The 12,500-nt window shown below is 47.7% G+C and overlaps 1 protein-coding gene across 1 annotated transcript in view; it reads right to left on the reverse strand.

Annotated features, from left to right (window-relative positions):
* LOC124020941 (vacuolar protein sorting-associated protein 13C-like) overlaps positions 1-12,500 on the reverse strand; it is a 196,375-nt gene that overhangs the window by 53,822 nt on the left and 130,053 nt on the right. The window contains 4 exon segments of the mRNA XM_046336255.1: positions 2,742-2,853; positions 4,248-4,317; positions 4,471-4,552; positions 9,069-9,209. Coding sequence (XP_046192211.1) covers positions 2,742-2,853; positions 4,248-4,317; positions 4,471-4,552; positions 9,069-9,209 — 405 coding nt within the window.

A 12,500-nucleotide genomic window follows, 5' to 3' on the forward strand; every position in this document is an offset into this window, starting at 1 on the left:
TGGATGGCTCCTAGTAACAGGGGTGACCAGGGTCTGGATGGCTCCTAGGAAGGTGAAGTGGTTTGTCGGTGTGTGTTTCAGTAACAGGGGTGACCAGGGTCTGGATGGCTCCCAGTAACAGGGGTGACCAGGGTCTGGATGGCTCCTAGTAACAGGGGTGACCAGGGTCTGGATGGCTCCTAGTAACATGGGTGACCAGGGTCTGGATGGCTCCCAGTAACATGTGTGACCAGGGTCTGGATGGCTCCTAGTAACAGGGGTGACCAGGGCCTGGATGGCTCCTAGGAAGGTTAAGTGGTTTGTCAGTAACAGGGGTGACCAGGTCCTGGATGGCTCCTAGGAAGCCCTGGTCAATCTCCACAGCCATCTGCTGGACCCTCTACAGCATCTATTCTTATACTCTGCAATTCCAACATAAAGTAGACTCCTTTATTTCCTCTTTCCTGTCTGGTTATGTCTTTGTTCTACCACCAGGGGGCAGTATGTCCATGTTTACACTACAGTACATTCTTCTACCACCAGGGGGCAGTATGTCCATGTTTACACTACATTACATTACATTTAAGTCATTTAGCAGACGCTCTTATCCAGAGCGACTTCTACAGTACATTCTTCTACCACCAGGGGGCAGTATGTCCATGTTTACACTACATTCCATTATTCTACCAACAGGGGGCAGTAATTCTCATGTTTACACTACAGTCCATTATTCTACCAACAGGGGGCAGTAATTCTCATGTTTACACTACAGTCCATTATTCTACCAACAGGGGGCAGTAATTCTCATGTTTACACTACAGTCCATTATTCTACCAACAGGGGGCAGTAATTCTCATGTTTACACTACAGTCCATTATTCTACCAACAGGGGGCAGTAATTCTCATGTTTACACTACAGTCCATTATTCTACCAACAGGGGGCAGTAATTCCCATGTTTACACTACAGTCCATTATTCTACCAACAGGGGGCAGTAATTCTCATGTTTACACTACAGTCCATTATTCTACCAACAGGGGGCAGTATTCCCATGTTTACACTACAGTCCATTATTCTACCAACAGGGGGCAGTAATTCCCATGTTTACACTAGAGTCCATTATTCTACCAACAGGGGGCAGTAATTCTCATGTTTACACTACAGTCCACCTCCTCATTCTCCTGAACCCCAGAGCAGAGTACTGGCACCTCTTATAGAATATTATCTCTAAAAGATCATGAGTACCAGCCCCCTTTAATCATGAGTACCAGCCCCCATTTATGATGAGTACCAGCCCCCATTTTATCATGAGTACCAGCCCCCATTTTATCATGAGTACCAGCCCCCATTTATGATGAGTACCAGCCCCCATTTTATCATGAGTACCAGCCCCCATTTTATCATGAGTACCAACCCCCATTTTATCATGAGTACCAGCCCCCATTTTATCATGAGTACCAGTCCCCTTTTATCATGAGTACCAGCCCCCATTTTATCATGAGTACCAGCCCCTTTTATCATGAGTACCAGCCCCTTTTATCATGAGTACCAGCCCCCTTTTATCATGAGTACCAGCCCCCGTTTTATCATGAGTACCAGCCCCCGTTTTATCATGTGTACCAGCCCCCTTTTATCATGAGTACCAGCCCCCATTTTATCATGAGTACCAGTCCCCTTTATCATGAGTACCAGTCCCATTTTATCATGAGTACCAGTCCCCTTTATCATGAGTACCAGCCCACTTTTATCATGAGTACCAGTCCCCTTTTATCATGAGTACCAGACCCCTTTTCTGTCCACTTCAACCATCACCTCATTGACCCTGGCCGTGTCCCCGGCCCTGTCCCTGGCCGTGTACATGTCCCCGGCCGTGTCCCTGTCCGTGTCCCTGGCCGTGTCCCCGGCCGTGTCCCTGGCCGTGTCCCTGGCCGTGTCCCTGGCCGTGTCCCTGGCCGTGTCCCTGGCCCTGGCCGTGTCCCTGGCCCTGGCCGTGTCCCTGGCCCTGGCCGTGTCCCTGGCCCTGGCCGTGTCCCTGGCCGTGTCCCTGGCCGTGTCCCTGTCCCTGGCCCTGTCCGTGTCCCTGGCCCTGTCCGTGTCCCTGGCCCTGTCCGTGTCCCTGGCCCTGTCCGTGTCCCTGGCCCTGTCCGTGTCCCTGTCAGTGTCCCTGTCCGTGTCCCTAGCCGTGTCCCTAGCCGTGTCCCTGGCCGTGTCCCTGTCCGTGGCCGTGTCCCTGGCCGTGTCCCTGGCCGTGTCCCTGGCCGTGTCCCTGTCCGTGGCCGTGTCCCTGGCCGTGTCCCTGGCCGTGTCCCTGGCCGTGTCCCTGTCCCTGGCCGTGTCCCTGTCCCTGGCCGTGTCCCTGGCCGTGTCCCTGTCCCTGGCCGTGTCCCTGGCCGTGTCCGTGTCCCTGGCCGTGTCCCTGGCCGTGTCCCTGGCCGTGTCCCTGGCCGTGTCCCTGTCCCTGTCCGTGTCCCTGGCCGTGTCCCTGTCCGTGGCCGTGTCCCTGGCCCTGTCCCTGGCCGTGTCCCTGGCCGTGTCAGTGTCCCTGTCCGTGTCCCTGTCCGTGTCCCTGGCCGTGTCCCTGGCCGTGTCCCTGGCCGTGTCCCTGGCCGTGTCCCTGTCCCTGGCCGTGTCCCTGTCCCTGGCCGTGTCCCTGTCCCTGGCCGTGTCCCTGTCCCTGGCCGTGTCCCTGTCCCTGGCTGTGTCCCTGCCCGTGTCCCTAGCCGTGTCCCTGTCCCTGGCCGTGTCTGTGTCTAAGTCAGTTACCTTCTGTTTGTCCACATGCGATTCGGCAGCTGGGGTGAACAGGGCCAAGATGGCTCCCAGGAATCCCTGGTCAATCTTCACAGCCATCTCCTGGACCAGAACCATGAAGTACCTTTAACACAGATCACAGTATAACTACTGGGTCAGAGAGACTGGTGAAGGACTCACCCTGAACTAAAACACAGATCACAGTATGACTACAGTACACTAAACAGAAGTGTGTACCCTAAACAGAAGTGTGTACCCTAAACAGAAGTGTGTACCCTAAACAGAAGTGTGTACCCTAAACAGAAGTGTGTACCCTAAACAGAAGTGTGTACCCTAAACAGAAGTGTGTACCCTAAACAGAAGTGTGTACCCTAACAGTGCAGGGAGGGGTATAAGCAGAAGTGTGTACACTAAACAGAAGTGTGTACACTAAACAGAAGTGTGTACCCTAAACAGAAGTGTGTACCCTAACAGTGCAGGGAGGGGTATAAGCAGAAGTGTGTACCCTAAACATACGTGTGTACCCTAAACAGAAGTGTGTACCCTAAACAGAAGTGTGTACCCTAAACAGAAGTGTGTACCCTAAACAGAAGTGTGTACCCTAAACAGAAGTGTGTACCCTAAACAGAAGTGTGTACCCTAAACAGAAGTGTGTACCCTAAACAGAAGTGTGTACCCTAAACAGAAGTGTGTACCCTAAACAGAAGTGTGTACCCTAAACAGAAGTGTGTACACTAAACAGAAGTGTGTACCCTAAACAGAAGTGTGTACCCTAAACAGAAGTGTGTACCCTAAACAGAAGTGTGTACACTAAACAGAAGTGTGTACACTAAACAGAAGTGTGTACACTAAACAGAAGTGTGTACACTAAACAGAAGTGTGTACCCTAAACAGAAGTGTGTACCCTAAACAGAAGTGTGTACCCTAACAGTGCAGGGAGGCGTATAAGCAGAGGTGTGTACCCTAAACAGAAGTGTGTACACTAAACAGAAGTGTGTACCCTAAACAGAAGTGTGTACACTAAACAGAAGTGTGTACCCTAAACAGAAGTGTGTACCCTAACAGTGCAGGGAGGGGTATAAGCAGAGGTGTGTACCCTAAACAGAAGTGTGTACACTAAACAGAAGTGTGTACCCTAAACAGAAGTGTGTACCCTAAACAGAAGTGTGTACCCTAAACAGAAGTGTGTACCCTAAACAGAAGTGTGTACCCTAACAGTGCAGGGAGGGGTATAAGCAGAGGTGTGTACCCTAAACAGAAGTGTGTACCCTAAACAGAAGTGTGTACCCTAAACAGAAGTGTGTACACTAAACAGAAGTGTGTACCCTAAACAGAAGTGTGTACACTAAACAGAAGTGTGTACCCTAAACAGAAGTGTGTACCCTAAACAGAAGTGTGTACCCTAAACAGAAGTGTGTACCCTAAACAGAAGTGTGTACCCTAAACAGAAGTGTGTACCCTAAACAGAAGTGTGTACCCTAACAGTGCAGGGAGGGGGGGTATAAGCAGAAGACTCACTTGAACTGCGTGACCTGACTGTGTTGGTTAAACCTGGTGATGATGCTGACGTCCATAAAAGGCTTTGGTTCTGAGGAAGGAAGACAGAGAAGGACCAATTAGAGAAGAGCATTAGAGAACACACACACACAGCCATGAGGAAGAAAGACAAAGAAGGACCAATTAGAGAAGAGTATTAGAGAACACACACACAAAGCCATGTCCCCGGGGAGGCAGAGGTTACCTGAGTCCAGAGCGATGGACTTTGGAGGAGGAACAGGGTGGAACACAATGGGGAATAAAGCTCCAGTCAGCTGGTTGTCCACCTGAAACACACCGTCAAGGGTTTAATATCACCACAGATACACCATCAAGGGTTAAATATCACCACAGATACACAGTAAAGACAAGGGTTTAATATCACCACAGATACACAGTAAAGACAAGGGTTTAATATCACCACAGATACACCGTAAAGACAAGGGTTTAATATCACCACAGATACACAGTAAAGACAAGGGTTTAATATCACCACAGATACACAGTAAAGACAAGGGTTTAATATCACCACAGATACACAGTAAAGACAAGGGTTTAATATCACCACAGATACACAGTAAAGACAAGGGTTTAATATCACCACAGATACACAGTAAAGACAAGGGTTAAATATCACCACAGATACACCGTAAAGACAAGGGTTAAATATCACCACAGATACACTGTAAAGACAAGGGTTTAATATCACCACAGATACACACCATCAAGGGTTAAATATCACCACAGATACACAGTAAAGACAAGGGTTTAATATCACCACAGATACACCATCAAGACAAGGGTTTTAATATCACCACAGATACACCATCAAGGGTTTAATATCACCACAGATACACAGGAAAGACAAGGGTTAAATATCACCACAGATACACCGTAAAGACAAGGGTTAAATATCACCACAGATACACTGTAAAGACAAGGGTTTAATATCACCACAGATACACACCATCAAGGGTTAAATATCACCACAGATACACAGTAAAGACAAGGGTTTAATATCACCACAGATACACCATCAAGACAAGGGTTTTAATATCACCACAGATACACCATCAAGGGTTTTAATATCACCACAGATACACCATCAAGGGTTTAATATCACCACAGATACACCATCAAGGGTTTAATATCACCACAGATACACAGGAAAGACAAGGGTTTAATATCACCACAGATACACAGTAAAGACAAGGGTTTAATATCACCACAGATACACAGTAAAGACAAGGGTTTAATATCACCACAGATACACAGGAAAGACAAGGGTTTAATATCACCACAGATACACAGTAAAGACAAGGGTTTAATATCACCACAGATACACAGTAAAGGGTTAAATATCACCACAGATACACAGTAAAGACAAGGGTTTAATGTCACCACAGATACACAGTAAAGGGTTAAATATCACCACAGATACACAGTAAAGACAAGGGTTAAATATCACCACAGATACACAGTAAAGACAAGGGTTAAATATCACCACAGATACACAGTAAAGACAAGGGTTTAATATCACCACAGATACACAGTAAAGACAAGGGTTTAATATCACCACAGATACACAGTAAAGACAAGGGTTTAATATCACCACAGATACACAGTAAAGACAAGGGTTAAATATCACCACAGATACACCGTAAAGACAAGGGTTAAATATCACCACAGATACACTGCAAAGACAAGGGTTTAATATCACCACAGATACACACCATCAAGGGTTAAATATCACCACAGATACACAGTAAAGACAAGGGTTTAATATCACCACAGATACACAGTAAAGACAAGGGTTTAATATCACCACAGATACACAGTAAAGACAAGGGTTAAATATCACCACAGATACACCGTAAAGACAAGGGTTAAATATCACCACAGATACACTGTAAAGACAAGGGTTTAATATCACCACAGATACACACCATCAAGGGTTAAATATCACCACAGATACACAGTAAAGACAAGGGTTTAATATCACCACAGATACACCATCAAGGGTTTAATATCACCACAGATACACAGGAAAGACAAGGGTTTAATATCACCACAGATACACAGTAAAGACAAGGGTTTAATATCACCACAGATACACCATCAAGGGTTTAATATCACCACAGATACACAGGAAAGACAAGGGTTTAATATCACCACAGATACACAGTAAAGACAAGGGTTTAATATCACCACAGATACACAGTAAAGACAAGGGTTTAATATCACCACAGATACACAGTAAAGACAAGGGTTTAATATCACCACAGATACACAGTAAAGACAAGGGTTTAATATCACCACAGATACACAGGAAAGACAAGGGTTTAATATCACCACAGATACACAGTAAAGACAAGGGTTTAATATCACCACAGATACACAGTAAAGGGTTAAATATCACCACAGATACACAGTAAAGACAAGGGTTTAATGTCACCACAGATACAAAGTAAAGGGTTAAATATCACCACAGATACACAGTAAAGACAAGGGTTAAATATCACCACAGATACACAGTAAAGGGTTAAATATCACCACAGATACACAGTAAAGACAAGGGTTTAATATCACCACAGATACACAGTAAAGACAAGGGTTTAATATCACCACAGATACACAGTAAAGACAAGGGTTTAATATCACCACAGATACACAGTAAAGACAAGGGTTAAATATCACCACAGATACACCGTAAAGACAAGGGTTAAATATCACCACAGATACACTGTAAAGACAAGGGTTTAATATCACCACAGATACACACCATCAAGGGTTAAATATCACCACAGATACACAGGAAAGACAAGGGTTTAATATCACCACAGATACACCATCAAGACAAGGGTTTAATATCACCACAGATACACCATCAAGGGTTTAATATCACCACAGATACACAGGAAAGACAAGGGTTTAATATCACCACAGATACACAGTAAAGACAAGGGTTTAATATCACCACAGATACACAGTAAAGACAAGGGTTTAATATCACCACAGATACACAGTAAAGACAAGGGTTTAATATCACCACAGATACACAGGAAAGACAAGGGTTTAATATCACCACAGATACACAGTAAAGACAAGGGTTTAATATCACCACAGATACACAGTAAAGGGTTAAATATAACCACAGATACACAGTAAAGACAAGGGTTTAATGTCACCACAGATACACAGTAAAGGGTTAAATATCACCACAGATACACAGTAAAGACAAGGGTTAAATATCACCACAGATACACAGTAAAGGGTTAAATATCACCACAGATACACAGTAAAGACAAGGGTTTAATATCACCACAGATACACCATCAAGACAAGGGTTTAATATCACCACAGATACACCATCAAGGGTTTAATATCACCACAGATACACAGGAAAGACAAGGGTTTAATATCACCACAGATACACCGTAAAGACAAGGGTTTAATATCACCACAGATACACCGTAAAGACGAGGGTTAAATATCACCACAGATACACCGTAAAGACAAGGGTTAAATATCACCACAGATACACCGTAAAGACAAGGGTTAAATATCACCACAGATACACCGTAAAGACAAGGGTTAAATATCACCACAGATACACTGTAAAGACAAGGGTTTAATATCACCACAGATACACACCATCAAGGGTTAAATATCACCACAGATACACAGTAAAGACAAGGGTTTAATATCACCACAGATACACCATCAAGGGTTTAATATCACCACCGATACACAGGAAAGACAAGGGTTTAATATCACCACAGATACACAGTAAAGACAAGGGTTTAATATCACCACAGATACACAGTAAAGACAAGGGTTTAATATCACCACAGATACACAGTAAAGACAAGGGTTTAATATCACCACAGATACACAGTAAAGACAAGGGTTTAATATCACCACAGATACACAGGAAAGACAAGGGTTTAATATCACCACAGATACACAGTAAAGGGTTAAATATCACCACAGATACACAGTAAAGACAAGGGTTTAATATCACCACAGATACACAGTAAAGACAAGGGTTTAATGTCACCACAGATACACAGTAAAGGGTTAAATATCACCACAGATACACAGTAAAGACAAGGGTTAAATATCACCACAGATACACAGTAAAGGGTTAAATATCACCACAGATACACAGTAAAGACAAGGGTTTAATGTCACCACAGATACATGTAGGGGTTAGTGTGTAGGGGTTAGGGTGTAGTATATGTAGGGGTTAATGTGTAGGGGTTAGGGTGTAGTATATGTAGGGGTTAGTGTGTAGGGGTAAGGTTGTAGTATATGTAGGGGTTAGTGTGTAGGGGTTAGGGTGTAGTATATGTAGGGGTTAGGGTGTAGGGTTTAGTGTGTAGGGTTTAGTGTGTAGGGGTTAGTGTGTAGGGGTTAGTGTGTAGGGGTTAGTGTGTAGGGGTTAGTGTGTAGGGGTTAGTGTGTAGGGGTTAGTGTGTAGGGGTTAGTGTGTAGGGGTTAGTGTGTAGGGGTTAGGGGTTAGTGTGTAGGGGTTAGTGTGTAGGGGTTAGGGGTTAGTGTGTAGGGGTTAGTGTGTAGGGGTTAGTGTGTAGGGGTTAGTGTGTAGGGGTTAGTGTGTAGGGGTTAGTGTGTAGGGGTTAGGGGTTAGGGGTTAGGGGCTAGGGTGTAGGGGTTAGGATGTAGGGGTTAGGATGTAGTGGTTAGGATGTAGGGGTTAGGATGTAGTATGTGTAGGGGTTAGAGTGTAGGGGTTAGGATGTAGTATATGTAGGGGTTAGTGTGTAGGGGTTAGGGTGTTACCTGTAGCCAGTGTAGCTGGGCCCGGAGACTTCTCTGATGAGGCGACTGTTTGAACTCCACCTGAATCCCAGACAGGAAGTTCCTCCTGATACTACTGGAAAAGGGCTGACGCATCACCATGGGAACCTTCCCAAAGTTCACCTGTATGGGTAAAGGAGGTAAATATTCACATCCGTGTCCGTTTCCCCCCTACCCCGTTTCCCTGTGTCCCCCCTACCCCGTGTCCGTGTTCCCCTACCCCGTGTCCGTTTCCCCCCTACCCCGTGTCCGTTTCCCCTTAGCCCGTTTCCCCCTACCCCGTTTCCCGTTTCCCCCTACCCCGTGTCCGTTTCCCCCTACCCCGTGTCCCTTTCCCCCTACCCCGTGTCCGTTTCCCCCCTACCCCGTGTCCGTTTCCCCCTACCCCGTGTCCGTTTCCCCCTACCCAGTGTCCGTTTCCCCCTACCCAGTGTCAGTTTCCCCGTGTCCCGCCTACCCCGTGTCCCCCTACCCCATTTCCCCCTACCCCGTGTCCGTTTTCCCCCTACCCAGTGTCCCTTTCCCCCTACCCCGTGTCCATTTTCCCCCTACCCCGTGTCCCTTTCCCCCTACCCCGTGTCCCCCCTACCCCGTGTCCGTTTTCCCCCTACCCCATGTCCCTTTACCCCTACCCAGTGTCCGTTTCACCCCACTCCGTGTCCCTTTCCCCTACTCCGTTTCCCCCCACCCCGTGTCCGTTTCCCCCTACCCCGTTTCCCCCTACCCCGTGTCCGTTTTCCCCCTACCCCGTGTCCCCCTACCCCGTTTCCCCCTACCCCTACCCCGTGTCCCCCTACCCCTACCCCGTGTCCCCCTACCCCGTGTCCGTGTCCCCCTACCCCGTGTCCCCCTACCCCGTGTCCGTGTCCCCCTACCCCTACCCCATGTCCCCCTACCCCGTGTCCGTTTCCCCCTACCCAGTGTCCCCCCTACCCCGTGTCCGTGTCCCCCTACCCCGTGTCCCTTTCCCCCTACCCCGTGTCCCCCCACCCCGTGTCCGTTTCCCCCTACCCCGTGTCCCCCCTACCCCGTGTCCGTTTCCCCCTACTCCGTGTCCGTTTCCCCGTGTCCCCTCTACCCCGTGTCCGTGTCTCCCCTACCCCGTGTCCCTTTCCCCCTACCCCGTGTTCCTTTCCCCCTACCCCGTGTCCCCCCTACCCCGTGTTTCCACTACCCCGTGTCCATTTTCCCCCTTTCCCCCCCCGTGTCCCTTTCCCCCCTACCCCGTGTCCCCCCACTCCGTGTCCGTTTCCCCTACTCCGTTTCCCCTACTCCGCTTTCCCAATACCCTGTGTCCGTTTCCCGGTGTCCGTTTCCCCCCTACCCCGTGTCCGTTTCTCCCTACCCAGTGTCCGTTTCCCCTACCCCGTGTCCCCCCTACTCCAGTGGTTCCCAAACTTTTTAGTTTAGATAGACCAGTCGTGTGAGAAACTCGTCATCATGCAAGCCGTCAGACAAGTGAAAATTATGGTCAGTAAAGAAAACTTCAAGCTCGTCTCTCAATTATAAAAAACAAACAAAATTTTGCTCCTTGTAAAAACGTTATATGGAAGCTGCCCATATCATTGCATAGTGCAGAAAATACGAGAGTTCAGGAGCCTTGCTTTAACAAATGTCTATCAAGCTGTCAGGTATTCCCTTGGCAGCGAGAGCCTCTCCGTGGATGCTGCAGTCTACCCAAGAGCCTCTGGGTGGAGCTGCAGTCTACCCAAGAGCCTATCGGTGGATGCTGCAGTCTACCAAAGAGCCTCTAGGGGGATACTGCAGTCTACCCAAGAGCCTCTCCGTGGATGTTGTAGTCTACCCAAGAGCCTCTAGGTTGATGCTGCAGTCTACCCAAGAGCCTCTCAGTGGATGTTGCAGTGTACCCAAGAGCCTCTCAGTGGATGTTGCAGTGTACCCAAGAGCCTCTAGGGGGATACTGCAGTCTACCCAAGAGCCTCTCCGTGGATGTTGTAGTCTACCCAAGAGCCTCTAGGTTGATGCTGCAGTCTACCCAAGAGCCTCTAGGGGGATGCTGCAGTCTACCCAAGAGCCTCTAGGGGGATGCTGCAGTGTACCCAAGAGCCTCTAGGGGGATGCTGCAGTGTACCCAAGAGCCTCTAGGGGGATGCTGCAGTGTACCCAAGAGCCTCTAGGGGGATGCTGCAGTGTACCCAAGAGCCTCTAGGGGGATGCTGCAGTGTACCCAAGAGCCTCTAGGGGGATGCTGCAGTGTACCCAAGAGCCTCTAGGGGGATGCTGCAGTGTACCCAAGAGCCTCTAGGGGGATGCTGCAGTGTACCCGAGAGCCTCTAGGGGGATGCTGCAGTGTACCCGAGAGCCTCTAGGGGGATGCTGCAGTGTACCCGAGAGCCTCTAGGGGGATGCTGCAGTGTACCCAAGAGCCTCTCGGTGAATGCTGCAGTGTACCCAAGAGCCTCTAGGGGGATGCTGCAGTGTACCCAAGAGCCTCTAGGGGGATGCTGCAGTGTACCCAAGAGCCTCTAGGGGGATGCTGCAGTGTACCCAAGAGCCTCTAGGGGGATGCTGCAGTGTACCCAAGAGCCTCTAGGGGGATGCTGCAGTGTACCCAAGAGCCTCTAGGGGGATGCTGCAGTGTACCCAAGAGCCTCTAGGGGGATGCTGCAGTGTACCCAAGAGCCTCTAGGGGGATGCTGCAGTGTACCCAAGCGCCTCTAGGGGGATGCTGCAGTGTACCCAAGTGGCGTCGGGAGCAACTGCTTGCTCGCACGTTACCCCTCCACGATGTCTCCCTGTCATGACTTTTGTGCCATCAGTACTGATACCAACATCAGCAGCAGCTACGTTTGGCAACATACAGACCGTTAGTGGAATTCCCGCGAGAGAGTAGCGGTTAATGTGATTGGATATTCATAATTTGACTAGGCTGTAAGTGAGAGTAGCGGTTAATGTGATTGGATGTTCATAATTTGACTAGGCTGTCAGTGAGAGTAGCGGTTAATGTGATTGGATGTTCATAATTTGACTAGGCTGTCAGTGAGAGTAACGGTTAATGTGATTGGATGTTCATAATTTGACTAGGCTGTCAGTGAGAGTAGCGGTTAATGTGATTGGATGTTCATAATTTGACTAGGCTGTAAGTGAGAGTAACGGTTAATGTGATTGGATGTTCATAATTTGACTAGGCTGTCAGTGAGAGTAACGGTTAATATGATTGGATGTTCATAATTTGACTAGACATCTCTAATAAAATAGATCAGATGGTTTGGGTTCTAGACATCTCTAATAAAATATATCAGATGGTTTGGGTTCTAGACATCTCTAATAAAATAGATCACATGGTTTGGGTTCTAGACATCTCTAATAAAATAGATCAGATGGTTTGGGTTCTAGACATCCCTAATAAAATAGATCAGATGGTTTGGGTTCTAGACATCTCTAATAAAATAG

This window comes from Oncorhynchus gorbuscha, unplaced genomic scaffold, assembly GCF_021184085.1.
Source record: "Oncorhynchus gorbuscha isolate QuinsamMale2020 ecotype Even-year unplaced genomic scaffold, OgorEven_v1.0 Un_scaffold_1000, whole genome shotgun sequence".
Taxonomy (NCBI): Eukaryota; Metazoa; Chordata; class Actinopteri; order Salmoniformes; family Salmonidae; genus Oncorhynchus; species Oncorhynchus gorbuscha.